The 17144-nt window shown below is 40.7% G+C and overlaps 3 protein-coding genes and 1 long non-coding RNA gene across 4 annotated transcripts in view; 3 read left to right on the top strand and 1 right to left on the bottom strand.

Annotated features, from left to right (window-relative positions):
* LOC124264774 (Down syndrome cell adhesion molecule-like protein 1 homolog) overlaps positions 1–7076 on the top strand; it is a 137993-nt gene extending 130917 nt beyond the window's left edge. Inside the window, exon 14 of the transcript XR_006895238.1 lies at positions 6656–7076. The gene's annotated coding sequence lies outside the window, so the exon portion shown is untranslated. The remainder of the gene's footprint in view (positions 1–6655) is intronic.
* The window catches only part of LOC124264775 (leucine-rich repeat, immunoglobulin-like domain and transmembrane domain-containing protein 3), a 180144-nt gene that overhangs the window by 142941 nt on the left and 20059 nt on the right, over positions 1–17144 (top strand). The gene's annotated exons all lie outside the window — the stretch shown is intronic.
* LOC124264773 (hemicentin-2-like) overlaps positions 1–17144 on the top strand; it is a 255580-nt gene that overhangs the window by 107219 nt on the left and 131217 nt on the right. Inside the window, exons 5-7 of the mRNA XM_046699558.1 lie at positions 11651–12007; positions 13111–13368; positions 13556–13798. Coding sequence (XP_046555514.1) covers positions 11651–12007; positions 13111–13368; positions 13556–13798 — 858 coding nt within the window. The remainder of the gene's footprint in view (positions 1–11650; positions 12008–13110; positions 13369–13555; positions 13799–17144) is intronic.
* LOC124264785 lies at positions 1332–11792 on the bottom strand. Its single transcript, XR_006895243.1, has 4 exons — positions 11742–11792; positions 11522–11624; positions 8897–8907; positions 1332–1342 (listed from the first exon to the last, which is right to left on the bottom strand). It is a non-coding gene; the product is annotated as an uncharacterized LOC124264785 (long non-coding RNA).

Raw genomic sequence — 17144 nt, forward strand, 5'->3', positions numbered from 1 at the left:
GTCGCTTAGTCTATCGGCTACACACTAGCTATGAATAAACCTGCTCCGGCATATTTTTGCAATGAAACATTTTCCTCGCGTTTAAAACTTCCATGTTAAAATATGTTCTCTCTTCGAATAAAGGTTGACTATTGTAAACATGAAACACGTTGTTCGCCTCTACATGTCTGATCTATTGCTTCTGTCTCTTTCCCAACAAACCTAGCTTCATGCTGTTACACTGCTACATGACTTCTCAGTTTTCTAAATCACATAGATATGTTTCTATCCATACGTATTTCGAAGCATTTATTTTCAAAATAGCATGCTGTGAAGTAAAACTAAAACTGTATACATCATGTTAGATTACACGGGTCAAAATCAAACTTTTCATCACGTTACAGTATGAACTATGTCGATAGCATTTAAACATAACAACTATCCACTACTTTCATGGTGTTAGACTTGTACAGGACACGTTCTGTATGACATTTATTTAACTACATTTTACATGACGGGACATTCCGACCCAGTGTTAACACAACCCGTCTCTATTGTGGTATGATGTACTTTCAACACACACTCTGTATTCATCAAAACAGGTCACACGATCTAGCGATCTAGCGGGCTATTTGAATATAGGGTCACGTGAGTTGTCAAGCGCGCTCAATTCAAACTGGGCTGACAGGTACTCTCTGCCTGTCTATTCAGGGCAGCACGCTATACATAGCTCTATTCATGACACTTTGCTTTTGTTTTTTACGTCTTATAAAGGGTTTTCTACAAGATTGCAAGACTGCATTAAAATACCCACTTTTCATTGACCTTTCCTGACCTGTGACGTCATGCCTACATTAACATATGCATGCACTCTCATCCGGCGGGGATCCGGATGGGGTTCGTGACGACTGAGACTATACTACTACCGTCACTATTGGACAGTTCTTTATTAACCAGCCACAGATATACTTGGTACGTGGTCCTGTCGACATTATTACATCAGTAAACCATCTGTAGCTGACATAGCCAGTTACTTCTAAAGTCACAATTGGTTGGACATTTTACAAATATAATCTCTTTATTTCCACTTCTCTATTTCATATACAATTCCACATGTACAAGTCCCTAATTTACACTTCATGTATTTTGAAAGGCAAACCCACAACACCCGGTCGTCCATCAGTGTCAACAACACCTGTCTACAACCAGCAAGTGACCTTGACCTGCAGCTCCCTCTACCACTGTCCCAGCTGACCATGGTCTGACCATGACCTATACCTGGCAGCGTGACAACACTGACATCACAGTTACCTCCCCTGGTTCTCCTTACACCTTCACAGTGAGTTCCCCGGGACAGTCACAACTACAGATGCAGAGCGAGAGAAAGTCGGGGACTGGAATCCGAGTGGAGCCAGGTGTACAACATGGAGCCCCAGTGTGAGTACGCACAACGACTACCCGCACTTGTATGTCTAATCTAATCGTAACATGTAAATATTTCTACACATTTATACATACACGATGCGTGAAAATATGACAATTTCTAAACCGATAATGGAAGTTCTTTCATGAAGTACTGAGGACTGTGGGCTACTGATAATAGAGTGTCGAAATGTGCACGGTGTTAAGCGACAGGTGTACTTGGGCAAAATGTCCCAAGATGAAACGGAAATATATCCTCTATTGCTATATCCCGAGACACAGCATCACGTCTCAAGCATCGGAAGTGCCGCGCTTCTGAAATCGACCGAGCAAGAACCTTTGAACAGCATTAATACACTTGAAGCACACTGAGGACCGTTGTGCTTGTCAAAAACTATTGGTAAATTGGAAAAGGGGGACAATTGAGCAATGTACCCAATTGCAAAGAAAGAGTTTGTGACAGAAACCACAAAACCTAATTTCCACAAACTGATGCTTATTCGAATGGCATCAGATAAGTTGATAAATACCAGATGATCAATCACTCAGTCATTTGATGCTTCTATTTGAGTAGACTTTTTTAAATAGTTTTCAAAGTTCTTTTCACGGTCATTTTGAAATCATTAATTGAGTGTCTTTGTAAAGGTGTGGACGTATATGCAAATCTAGTGATAAATCGTACACACAGTATCATTGCCACATCATGTACACTGGTGACAGTGTTACAGTCAGTGTTGATTTTCAGTGTAAGTATATTGTCTACACTGGTGACAGTGTTACAGTGAGTGTAGATGTTCAGTGTAAGTGTATAGTCTACAATGGTGACAGTGTTACAGTCAGTGTTCCGTATACCATACTGATTTCAAACTGAAATGTTTAGCCACTTTGTTTTAACCAATACCATGTCAATGATGCAGTTGTTCTTATTTCCAGACACAGCCCACATGTATGTTTACTGTTTTTTCCCTTTTGGAAAACCTCACATTGTTCAGCCATTTAGTTTCAGATAATACAATATCAATGATACAGTGGTTCTTCTTTTCAGACCCAGCCAACATCAGCACGTTTACTGTGAACTCTCACAGTGACTCAGTGACAATTAACGAGTCTGATGTAGTGATCTTGAGATGCCAGATTGAAAGTAACCCAAGGTCAGTCATCACACTACTAAATGGATCTGAGGAGTTGACAAGGGCAGGCAACTCTCTGACAGCAACATATAGACTTCAGTCAGCTGACTGTAGACAAAGAGGGAACTACTCCTGTACTGCCACCAACAACATCGGTGGACCTGTTACCCAGAGGGTGGAATTGCTGGTTAAATGTGAGTAATTTGTATTTCAGCAAATGGTGGTTACATGTGTACAGGTACAGGTGATTGTCATCATAACGTAATTATTTCACACTCTTTATGGGCAGGCACAAGTAATGCCTTTGGATACAAGGCTCGCATGATAGTGTTATGATTATACTCATGTGAGGTTTTAGATATGTCTTAGTCTATTGCTAAGAAGTATCGTGAACGGTCTGGCAAACTCACAAACTGAATTTGAGAAGCATAAACAATCCTGCAGAATAATTCCTCTGTAATTGTTTTCGGGTACGTACATGAATTTGCTACTTGATCTACTGATTCAGTCACTTCACCTGATGATGGAGCAAGAAATACAAAGGATGAAAATATGTTATTATCTATAAACACGAGCCATGTATTTATGAATCAGTCACATAACTAGCTGTAAGTTTGATCTTCGTCTTTCCCTTCATGTGTGACAGGGCTAGTAGGTGTTCCTGGGCCAATATCAGTTATATTCCCTGAATTTAACCAGGTCCACCTCGACTTGATGACTCAGAGTCCCAGCAACTCAAGTTCGCTGCTACACTGGGTGGTGACGTGACTGTGTCTGTGTCAGTCCTGGCCTACCCCATTCCTACATTCACCTGGAGTAGATCCATCAGCACCAGCCAGGACCTCACTGGTTCCTCCAGCCCTGTCTCAGACATCTCAGCCACTGCTAGACTAGAGCTTACTAACCTCCAAAAGCAGGGCTTCGGGGACTACAGTCTGACAGTGGGCAATGGCGTGGGGAGTCCAGTCACATACACTGTCAGTGTAGTGCCTGTAGGTGTGTTATGCTTTCTGATTTACAATTGAAGCTTACCAGATTCAACTTTTTTCTATTATTTTTTCTTTCATTTACCTTCATTTGAACTTGTTTGATTGACATTCTAGAGGTTGCGGAGATGAAGTATGACGACACTTTTCGTGGATATACAACTTCTTTATGCTGTATAGGCGACGTTTCGATCGACATAGATTCTAATGTCGTTGTCAAGCAAGAATAAATTGCATATCCATAACAATTATCCTCAGTTTCCATTTGAACTTTTCAACCAATGGAATTACAACTTCAATAATTACGTTTTTGTATGTTTATTTCTTGTAAGGCCCACCACAGACACCTGCACAGTTTAGAGATCTGAATAATGCAACATCGTCGTCGGTGTGGTTGTCGTGGCTGCCTGGGGTCAACGGTGGACCCCCTCAGACGTTTCTTATTGAGTATCTTCAGTCTTGCAGAAGACCGTGGACTGTGTATGAATCTTATAATGATAGGGGCGAGATGATGGTGGTAGAAGTGACGGGGCTATTACCTGGAGAGACTTACATATTCCGACTACAAGCTAGAAATGACTACGGGGATTCTGATGGAAATGTATTGACAGAAGCTGTGACTGCTGGTGGTAAGTGTATCTTGGCGAGAATCACTCACTGGTTACTCTTAGTATCTCATGGACAACCTGTTCACTGCATCTGAAGGAAATATATGGATACCTTTCATGAACAATTTCTTATTTGGGTACATATTCAGATAAAAGAACAAGAGTAATTTCTGAGTCCTTGTAGGCTAATGCACTTCATGTTTCACAAAGGGAAGGTAAATGGTCACATAGCTGAATAAATGTAGACTAAGTATAGTTAATATACATCGTGTGAAGATATCAATTCATCATCAGATATTATGGTGAAAATATGAATATGCACAATCAACGTTGATTTAAACAAATCGTTTCGAAAATCTTTGGTTTTACAGTTAACATTTATGTCGGGGTTTGGTGTGATGAGGATGGGTGTGAATAACACTGGGAATGAACTCCTTGGGGAACTGGTCTTCATTGACCCATGCTTGTTGTACACGGTGACTAACTGGTTCTGGTGGTCAGACTCTGTTGATGTTTGTTATTAAGTCACTGCATGGTCTGATCTAATGTCTACAGACCGACGTCCATGTCACTAAGATATTGCAACAAACGTCCAAGCTTAAAATGAGCTCTATAGGTTGTACTCATCTTTTGAATTTAACATGTGTCATTTAAATTACAACCCACCGCTTGCAAGGGTAGCATCTACAGATGAATAGTGGAGACCGAATCCCAAAGTTAATTTTATCCTAAGGGTTTTACAGAAAACTTTGTCGTGACACCAAGTTTAGAAAAAAACGTTGTTATCATACTTGTGAGGATCCCAATGCATAACGTTTCCTCAATGTAAACTTGCAACGGTGTTATTACGTTGTGACACAAGGTTGCACAGTGATGTGATAATAACGTTATCAGAAAGAATGGAAATTACGTCTCTGTGACTTTCGCATGTTAATGGGATGGAAATCCCAAAGTGGAATAAAATAGAAAATAATGCACTACCGTCTTGTTTTCTGCAGAAATTACAAATAATTCGATGTATGCCCTTGTTCTTGCAATTTTCGGGAAAGAGACACTTTACGTCGCACCACCGTTTAAGAAACGATCAATCATAACAGTGTGTAACAGTCGAGACACGACGTTTTGACAACGTATGTATGTAATGGTACTGTAACGGTGTGAAATAACGTTATAAAATGACGTCATACTAATGTTGCGACAACGTTGTATCATGACGTTATCAATGTACAACCGGAAACGCCGAGAAAACGTTGTGTGTCAGCTTGGCATACACACTAATGACTTGTGCGGGGCTTGTGCCTGTCACTAGAATTATTGCACAGGGCTCAGTTGAACCACAAATGCATACAATTCTCAGTCATATTTTATGGTGTTTTGATTAAATTATAGATCCACCAGACCAGGAAAAGCTCGAAGCGTCATCCATCAGTACAGGGGTATTAGCAGGAGCTACAGTAGGAGGCATTATTCTTACCCTGGTCATTGGAGGGATGGTTTTAATTGTGCTGTACCGAAAGGGGTACAGAGTTGGAAACATTCTAAAAGGTACATTGTATAAGTACAACGTATGCATTTTTATAGTTTCCATCCACAGTAATTTACAGAAAACGTTATCCGTCTCTCTCTCCATTTCGTTAATGATTGATGTGACATGTTGTTATTTGTGAAGTGTGTTTCACACTCCATGACATTTTTACTATTTCTGTTTTCCAGGAGCTGCACGAAAAAGGTAATCCATATGTCAATAAAGTTCAATGAAACATTGCATGTAAAACTAAGAAATTAGGTAGTAACTTACAATAGGTTAACTGAAAATATATTACTTTTTTTATATTATGATGTTTATCACCCGGTTGTTTTATTTCAAACCTGACCTGTTCCTGTTTTGCAGCTCTAGCTATCCTGAACCTGTGGAAATGGACAACAGAGGATATTCATCTCTAGGTATGTACTGGCTGCTGGGCGTTTCCCTCTGGTTGGTATTACAACCATCTCTGGATCTGTTAGCACTAAATCATTACAATGTGTTTAAGATCAGATCACGGCTCCAGCGCAGTATTCAAATGTGGAGGAGCAATCTGAAAAACAACAGTACACACAGTTGAAGATTTATGAGAATACAAAAGGTAGATGCCTGTCATTCAATGAAGACGAATCTCAAGTGTTTACATGGATTTGATGTCCGATTAATTTCATTCGAATCTTTTCATGAAACATGTGTACTATCTTCAGAAGATGCTGCAGGAGATACAAGTACCTATGAAGGCGTGACAGAGACTCCCCCTGTGACTTATGAGTCAATCAGAGCATCGCCATACCAAAACGCTGGGGCATATCCACAAGGTAACCAAACCAGGAAACACTCTTGTTGATTGACGTCTTGGTCGTCATCTTCATGGATCCACTGTTTCCATTAAATCTCTTAACATCAGTAATCATCATCATGTACTTTCTCTTCTGTTCCAGTTTAATACGTCTGAATGTTCAGCATATGTGTATGTTTAATCGCCTTTAGTTGTGTACTTTGCAGGTCCTGACCATGGAAATACCTAAAGAAACTCAAGGGTATACATCATGACTTCGGTGTCAGATATGGATAAAATACTCGTTAAGGACAGTGCATTATTGCTTGGAGGCAAAAATCTTTGTTAATTTCTTTCATTTAAAGTTCAGTTCATGATGGGGATGCTCATTTTCTGTTTGTCGATCATTTATCATTGGATATTTCACATCACATGTGGTGATCATGTAGAAAGATATATACATAAATGGAGCCAGAAAGCAAGAAATGTAATTGGCCAGACAAGACAGATTGTAAAACTGATATCCAATTATACCGGAGTTTACAGGGAAACAGAGAAGACATCTTGGTATGTACCTGAGACCTCATCGTACCGGGGTCGTGTGTAATGCCCGTCGGAGCACCCTCTGAGGGCGCCCTGACAACTATACAAGAACTATACAATGACAGGGAAACAGAGAAGACCTCATCGTGCCGGGGTCATGTGTAATGCCCGTCGGAGCAACCTCGCAGGGCGCCCGGACAACTATACAAGAACTCTGCAATACTCACCCTGCGGGGCAGTCATCCTTATTGAACACTTATTGGGAGCCTAAAACAACATGGGGCACCTTAGGTTGTTGGGGTATCAGATGGATCACATTCCCGCAAATGACAGTTCGTCTTTTTCGACGAGGAATTTGTTTCTTTGACTTTGAGTTTTATCGTTTGCTATTTCAACATATGTGTATAATTTGATTAAAGTGGTGAATCTCAGCAAACATTAAGTAGTTATTAGTTAATGCTGTTGCATTGAGCATCTGTCACAAAGAAAACCTGATTTTACGGACAGCACACATCATTTACTTCTGATCGAGGGATCATGACTAGCCAAATGTGTCTATAACAGGAAATAAAATATGTTGTCATACGTCATGATTTGGTGTAAAGGTTGACTGTCAACGCAAAAAAAGTTTTATGTCAATGCAATAAAGGCCTGAAAGGTTGTTTAGTTACCACCTAAATAGGAACTAAAGTCCGAGAGCATGAAACGTTTAACATTCACAAGCCATAGAAATACCAGAGGGAATCAGAGCCTCGTCACACATCGGCTTCCATATCAGTTTACTGTGGGACTACTATACTAAGAAGGCAACCAGGATAACTCCACAAATAACAAACCGCGTAATCAACACAACACGGAAGTGAATTACAAATGACAACAGCAACATGATGTACAGCAACCAATAAAGCCATTCACAGTTATCAGTTGAAACCTAGCTATGTTTTCAGTAACCAGGTAAACACCATCCAGGTGAAAATAGACGTGCACAAGGTGGGTGTCATTTGTATCATGTCCCCACATTCAGTAGTCAACTAGCACCCTTGTACCCCAGTGAGAAGTTTTCCTTTAAACAGTTAGGTGGTTAGCCTAAACACGATATTTGAGATATGTTGACAAAAAAAAAATGCCCTCGAGGAAATTCCATTGTCATATGATTCCGTTGCTCGATGTAAATAGAGGATGGACTTCTCGAGACCGTTCTACATGTAATAATGTAACTCCACTATGTACATCAATAAATTGTATTACTCACAAGAATTTACAGTTAGTTCATAAGATAAGAGACAGACGGAAGTAGTATTCTTTCAGTCATTAGACTTTTTGAAGGCCTTTGTCAGGATTTATGGGTAACGACTGACGGTGTAATACCCCTATACACTCACTGGCCAGACACAGATATACAAGAATACAGCGTAAATTGGCCGTATTGTGTAGACAGAAGCATATGGCGTGTCAATGCCGGACCCATGAATTTAAACCAAAAGAGTCACGCCTTTTTCCAGCTGATCTTCAAAGAAACACAAGCAAGTATGTTCTGTATTTGTGAATAAGTGTGCGCGAAGCGTTCACACGTACATCTCCCATTTATCTTGAAGCAAACGACGTATTGATACTAAAGGGTATGGCTGGATATACATCAGTGGAGTTTTATATGCATCTGTGTATGTGAGAGATTGCAATGTTTGTGTGTATGTCAACATAATATTAAAATCAATGACACACAGAGTATGGTGGCGTACTCGACAGCGCTATATTTAAATACAACTGAACTACTTGGAAGCGAGTGATATGCGTGTACAACTGTATATTACTTCCGTGTTGAGCTACCCGGCTTACACTCGACAACTACAGTGACGGTTTATACCTGACAACCGCAAGTATCAGAAGGTATGTATAATGTATATCTTCTATCGTTATCACAAAACATCTAATGTGTCTGTGTTTACTTCTTCCGCCCTGTTGAACATGTCAACTGTGAACACTAAGTCTTATTCGATTCATGCCACTGTATATGAATAATCCGCTATATATGTTGATAAACTCTTATACGTTGACCTAGTTTCTAGCGGTATACATGTGTACGGATCATCTGTACGTGATAGATTGATTAAAACACCTATCACTACCTGCATTGTTACTTAATGAGCAGGCATTGGTGTGACTGGGATTGTTTAAAGAGATAGGGAGTTCACAATACCCTTAGGTCACAACACCAAAGTCGCCAGCATCTGTTCACACCGGTATGGACTGAGTGAGTGAGTTAATATTTAACATCACATCGGTAATATTTCAGCCATGTCGTGACGGGACCAATCTATACATTCAACTTCAATAACTCTATACAATAACCAATCACTAAAGTACAATAAATACGACAGAGTATCACATTTATGGTTTAAAACAAGCACGTTATACTAAAATATATCACTATATTAAACAAAACAATATACAACAGGCAACAGATCGCCAGAAACTGAAAGTACCAGCGACCATTGAGACTTACAATCAGAAAACAAATGTACTGTAAGTCCCCATGGTCCCTAGTATTGTGATCTACCTTCAGTTGGTAGCAATCTATAGCCTGTTTTTTATATTGAATTGTCATATATAGTTAAGATGTTTCAGATGTTATTACAAGTTTTAAATTTATTTCTTTGATAATCTAGTTATTCTATTGCCCTTCGTTGACATGTTTTTTTTATAATTTACCATTAATTACTATGTATAGCAATTGATTGTTTCGTCACGATATGGCTGAAATATTGCCGAGGTGACGATATTTTAGCTCACTCACTCACTCACTCTGGAATACTGCATATCAATTAGAGAGCTCATTTTTTCAGATGGGTCCCCAGACTGACACATTCTCTTGAATGAGCTGCACAGCCTGAATTGGGTTTGGGTGTTGGGTTAACGTCGCTATAAACAGTATTCCATTTTAATCAGGTCAACTCAGAGTGGTAGTAAACGTTGGAGTGGCGTAAATGTCAGGTATGCAGCACTTCAAACCCACGAGTACAGGTATGGTTGTGGGAAGCCGAGAAACCACAATCAGAGGGAGCAGAGCTGCTATAGTGACTGGGCAGCCAGACCGTATCAACACGTACAGAATATACCATAACTCATTGCTAGACACGCTACATGTCTCATATCTTGCACATTATTTAAATGTATCAGACCACAAATCCACAATTAAATATGAGAATGGGAATGTTTATTGTTCTTTTACCTTTTCAGAACACTGCTGTCAATGGCGTCCCTTCGTATTATAGCAACATCTGTGATTGCAGTTGTCCTGTTGAAAAGTAAGTCAGATTAATTGTTATTTATGATTATTAGAAGCAGGAAACTATTTCTAAATTAAATACTAGTACTTACTTTGCATCTAATACTCAATCTCTATCATTTTTACAGACGTACATAGTGCGTGCTGTTATCGAGGGAAGGTCTAGCGCAAAGGGGTTACGGAATATACTGATATCGAGGAAATGGTTTTCGGGGTTTGATAAAAATGTGTAGAAGACGCAGATTTACCCAGACTATGATCCCTGATTTATCAGGAAGATACATGTGCTCGTCAGAGACCTGCCACATATTTCTTGTTGTCAGACGTTGGGTGAGCAGTGACTATATCAGGGTCAGGAGGTACAGAGATACCCAACAAGCAGGCTCTGACACTGAGATGCAGCTACACTGTGACACCTGGTGATGTTGTTACTTATTTCCAGATGCTGGGAGGCAGTGACTGTATCAGGGTCAGGACGTACAGGGATACCCAACCAGAAGGCTCTGACACTGAGATGCAGCTACACTCTGACACCAGGTGATACTGTTACTTATTTCCAGGTGTTTGTGGAGCAGTGACTGTGTCAGGGTCAGGAGGTACAGGGATACCCAACCAGCAGGCTCTGACACTGAGATGCAGCTACACTGTGACACCTGGTGATGTTGTTACTTATTTCCAGGTGTTGAGGGAGCAGTGACTGTATCAGGGTCAAGAGGTACAGAGATACCCAACAAGCAGACTCTGACACTGAGATGCAGCTACACTGTGACACCTGGTGATGTTGTTACTTATTTCCAGGTGTTGAGGGAGCAGTGACTGTATCAGGGTCAAGAGGTACAGAGATACCCAACAAGCAGACTCTGACACTGAGATGCAGCTACACTGTGACACCTGGTGATGTTGTTACTTATTTCCAGGTGTTGAGGGAGCAGTGACTGTATCAGGGTCAAGAGGTACAGAGATACCCAACCAGCAGGCTCTGACACTGAGATGCAGCTACACTGTGACACCTGGTGATGTTGTTACTTATTTCCAGGTGTTGAGGGAGCAGTGACTGTATCAGGGTCAAGAGGTACAGAGATACCCAACAAGCAGACTCTGACACTGAGATGCAGCTACACTGTGACACCTGGTGATGTTGTTACTTATTTCCAGGTGTTGAGGGAGCAGTGACTGTATCAGGGTCAAGAGGTACAGAGATACCCAGCCAGCAGAATCTGACACTGAGATGCAGCTACACTGTGACACCTGGTGATATTGCTACTTATTTCCAGGTGTTGAGGGAGCAGTGACTGTATCAGGGTCAGGAGGTACAGGGATACCCCACCAGCAGGCTCTGACACTGAGATGCAGCTACACTGTGACACCTGGTGATATTGTTACTTATTTCCAGGTGTTGAGGGAGCAGTGACTGTATCAGGGTCAGGAGGTACAGGGATACCCAACCAGCAGGCCCTGGCACTGGGATGCAGCTATACTGTGACATCTGGGGATGTTGTTACTGAGTTCACATGGAGGAGGGTGGAGGGCAGCTCTACAGTGAACATAGCCAGTGGATCAGTGACTGCTCAGACAGCTGGATTCTTTGACTCCTGGAAGGACAAGGGCGTGTTTGTTGGTGACTACACCTCCTCCCTCGACATCCAGCTGCCTGCCAGTCACGTGACCTCCAGCTATGCCGGGACCTACAGGTGTGAAGTGACTTCACTGTCAGGTTCTGGTTATGCTGATGTCACTGCCTCTGTGTTGAGTAAGTATGCATGCAACCCAACAGCATGAATTATCAAACGACTGCCTGTTCCATCAATATAAAATATATATATATATATATGTGACATAATCTAATATTTAATCTATATACTTTACAAAGTGCAGTGCACTGTGTGTACTGATGAAAAAAAAATACCTAATTGGACACGAACGAAGTCTTCCTTTCATTGTTATATAATTGATTCAAACATATACGTTTCAGTGTGCATGTACTGATACGTTCAAGTGTGGTAATATACACATCATTTATTTTTGGCATTTTCAGATGATATTATGGCATCACTATGTGATAATGATTCATAAAGGATGGTATCATCGGAATCGTACAATCCAGTCTGCTTTGGGCAGAAATGTATGATGGATTATGATACTTATATTCATTACCTACCTTTGTTTTCCTGATCCAATGATAATCTCCATAACATAATGGATTCATAATGTACAGCAACTGAGTGCAGATGATTAAACACAGATATGTTGTAAATATTATTTAATATGATACATGTATGGATTACAGAACCCATGCACAGGACCTGCGCGTCTTCACTTCAGAAAGCATTATACACGTGGTGATTCGGTCAAATTACTCCTATATAGATATCTTTCTGAATTATAGATATCATCCCTGAAGAATCCACCCGCATTGCTTCAGTATTATGACGTATAAACTATACTTCACACAAAGTACACCTTTCGTGCATCCAGACATATTTTTAAGAAACAATTTGAAATGAAACTACACATACATTGTGTCATTTTTCAAAAGATGAATATTTATGATAAGGCATTGTCCTGTGTTTTCATTAACATTGTTATGCAAAAACATAATTCTTCAACATTAAATGCAATGTACGCTTGTGAACTAGACGTGATTTAAGAATACAGCATACGGAATGTATGTATGTACACATCAACATCTAACCTCCCTTCCACCTACACAGTGATGGAGTCATTCCGTTCCTTGATATACATTAGTACCTACACCAGGTTGGAAGCTACTCTGAGCTGTCATTAACAGTCGGGTTTCAGACTCAGTTAATGCACACAAGTATTTACCAACATGTCACTGACTACTCATTTCAGACCCCCCTTCTATATCTGGACTACCATCAACACAGACTGTCACAGAGTTCTCTAACCTCAGGATAGACTGTAGCACCTACACCACACCTGGCAACCCTCCAACAACAAGCTACACATGGACCTATGGTGGTTCTACTGTCAGTACTGGGGCTGTACTTGACAGAAGGAACATCAGTAGGAGTCAGGGAGGAGACTACACCTGTACTGCCAGCAACACTCGGGGATCAGATTCAGACTCAGTCAATGTGGACGTGCAGTGTGAGTTATCCCGATACCTTCACCTACCTGTAACACTGTTTCTTGCCGTTATTTTACGGATCACGAACAAAAACGTTTCTGAACAGGTACCATGTTGCACATTCTGATCTTGTATAACCACTAAATTTGGATAGCCACAAGTTAACAATCGTCAGCTGAATTTAGCAATTCGATTTGTAATCTATAGATCCACCGTCTATATCTGGACTACCATCAACACAGACCGTCACAGAGTTCTCTAACCTCAGGATAGACTGTAGCACCTACACCACACCAGGCAACCCTCCTACAACAAGCTACACATGGACCTATGGTGGTTCTACTGTACTTGACAGAAGGAACATCAGCAGGAGTCAGGGTGGAGACTACATCTGTACTGCCAGCAACAAGCAGGGATCAGATTCAGACTCAGTCAATGTGGATGTGCAATGTAAGTAACCGGTCTTTAGACATTCAGTAACAATAGTCTTTCTCTACCTTATAGATAAACTATAGTCACATGGCGGATCTACCGTTCTACTGGAGCGGTACAGTTCTTTCTACTGTTCTACTCGGGCTGTATTTGAGTTTTGACAGGGAACAAAGGTCTAGCTACTTCTGTGAGGTGTCACCGTATCACAATCAACATCACAAACTCTTTATACATTTTCTTTTGTAGTTTCTGTATGCAAGATGTGACTGCGACGACGTCACTATCTATCTCATCATAGCCACCAGTTGCATTATCCATCATGCTGTGCGCCATATTGCAACTGCTGGGAATAGTGTGGGCAGCAGGTCTAAAAGAATTCTATAGTTTGTTTTCAGTTACATGTTTTATAAATATATGTAACTCTTTATTACTATGCAGATATGCTCTGTTGACTGTATATGTGGAATCACGTTAACACTATTAGGTGAGTTGGCCCATTCCATTAAATTATCAGTTCCGTCAATGCAGTTGAAGGTATCATTGATCAGTGAAAATTAGGCTTAGTCTTCTATCACATTTTTCATATAAGTGAACCTCGGTATGGCACAAAACAATTCATTCACTATCGAAATTACCCACATCTCGTCATGATCGTCACCAGCTATCAACCATGCAAACGACAATGTATTTGGTGTGTAAATAGACGTCCGGCGAATAGTGAAACACTTGTAAGGTGAACGTCTAAAAGAAGTTAATTTGACCAGTCCAGCATAACAGTATGTATGTGTTCCAGCTGACATCTGATCTGTTGTTTATTAACATTGACAAAATCCACCTATATATTTACCACCCTAAATATTAATAGAAGGCACACATGGGTCTTGAATACAGCTTACCATTACCGCATATTAGCACAAGAGCTCGCTGGTCATGTCGAATGCCAGGGTCCAATGCCTCACATGAATGCAACGTGTGAAGCCACTTTCGTGTATTAGGCGTTGTGGCCTTGAAACACAAATTTGATTTTATATATCTAACCTGTGTGTGTGTGAATAATACATGATTTATTAACCAAAAACCTTTTCCACATGCAAAGCTGAGTTGCTTGTAAGGATCCGGATGTATCATCCGTTTATGAATCACTCTCAAATAACGATACCAAGTGTAAGCTGGAAAACAAGCACGGGAACACGTTAACCGTGAAAACAGGGGATGCCATTAACCATCATATCTGCGACAGATGCGGCAAATGTGGAAAAATCTGAAAACGTTTAGAAACTTTTAATAAGCCATTGAACGTTGTCACCTTGTTCAAACAACGTTGAGACTCATAGGGGTCGCTATAGAAAGGTCATGCTTGATTGTACCTCAGAAACTGTGACATGACACCAAAGGCTGCGGCCGCTTGAGTAATGCTTAACATTCACGGTTTAGTCAGAAAAACACTTATATAATTAGTCAACTAAATAATTTACATCAGAAGGGATTAGATTGTCGACATGGTGGATTTCACGTATTCACATCGTCACAGTAATGTTCGAAGGAATGTCACAAAAATGTCTGAGTTTATATTATGCCCTGCTGTGTACACAGATGAAATGTGGCAATGAAAAGATGACAGATTCCGATATCATTTTTTTACATCAACGATGTTTTGTATTGTTGGAATTATTTAAATCAACACATGAACAAGCAACGTCAATGAATAATCAATGAATATTACAAAAACACACTCACAGTTGTTTCTTTCAGACCCAGCAAGCATACGAACGTTCACCGCCAACTCAGAAAGTGGCCCAGTGACAGTTAACGAGTCTGATACAGTGACACTGAGTTGCCAGGTTGACAGTAATCCAAAGTCAGTCATCAGGTTACTGAATGGATCTGAGGAGTTGACAAGGGCAGATAACTCCATGACAGCAACATACAGACTGGAGTCAGCAAACTGTAGACAAAGAGGGAACTACTCCTGTACTGCCACTAACATCATTGGGGCACCTGTCACCCAGACGGTGGAGTTGCTGGTTAAATGTAATAACCATTTGGCCATTCTATGTGTATTGTAGTTTAGTTAGGTTATAATTTAGCGTAAATATGTTAGATTTGGTAATACAATTTGATACTAAAAGTATACGTTTGATCTTGCAACGTAGAAGTACTCTCTGCTATATGCAAACGCACACAGACAAACTAAAAAACTAAAACGGCCACAATCTGGATGACCAGAACTTCTGTTACTGTTTTATGGTAGTTTTCTTAAATCGACATTTTATCAGTCGATTACTCCCCACATGGATGCAATGTGTGAAACCCATTTCTAGTGTTCCCCCGCAGTGATATTGCTGGAATACGGATAATGGCGGTGTAAAACTAAACTCTCTCACTCACTCACTCATTACCAACTGTAAGTGCGGCCTTTCCCTATGTGACACGTTACTGATTCTTGAATCGCAATTATGCTGTTGTACATATACCAGGTTCTCAGCGACTTGTTGACTCAGTGTCCCAGCAACTCAAGTTCGCTGCTAGACTGGGTGGTGACGTGACTGTGTCTGTGTCAGTCCTGGCCTACCCCCTTCCTACATTCACCTGGAGTAGATCCATCAGCACCAGCCAGGACCTCACTGGTTCCTCCAGCCCTGTCTCAAACAGCTCAGTCACTGCCAGACTACACCTTACTAACCTCCAGCAGCAGGACTTTGGGGACTACAGTCTGACAGTGGACAATGGCATTGGGAGTCCAGTCACATACACAGTCAACGTAGTGCCTGTAGGTGTGTTATGCTTTCAGATTTACCATTGAGGCTTACCAGATTCAACTTTTTTGGATATACAACTTTGGATATACATCAGTGACGTTATGATCGAAATAAATTCTAATATCGTTGTCAAGCAGGAATAAGTTGTATATCCATAACAATTGTCCTCAGTTTTCTTTTGAACTTTTCAACCAATGGAATTACATATGATTACAATAATTACGTTTTTATATGGTTATTTCTTGTAAGGGCCACCTCAGACACCTGCACAGTTTAGAGATCTGGATAATGCAACAACGTCGTCGGTATGGTTGTCGTGGCTGCCTGGGTTCAATGGTGGACGCCCTCAGACGTTTCTGATTGAGTATCGTCAGTTTGCTACACGAACGTGGACTGTGTATAAATCTTATGATGACACTGACGAGATGATGGTTGTGGAAGTGACTGGGCTTACAACTGGAGGGATTTACATTATCCGACTACAAGCTAAAAATGACTACGGGGATTCTGATGGATATGTATTGGTAGAAGCAGTGACTGTGGGTGGTAAGTGTGTCTTGATGAGCATCACTCACTGGTTACACTATGTATCTAAACGTGGCTGC

This window comes from Haliotis rubra, unplaced genomic scaffold (genome assembly GCF_003918875.1).
Source record: "Haliotis rubra isolate DU_JTF1 unplaced genomic scaffold, ASM391887v1 Scf941, whole genome shotgun sequence".
In the NCBI taxonomy this organism is placed as follows: domain Eukaryota; kingdom Metazoa; phylum Mollusca; class Gastropoda; order Lepetellida; family Haliotidae; genus Haliotis; species Haliotis rubra.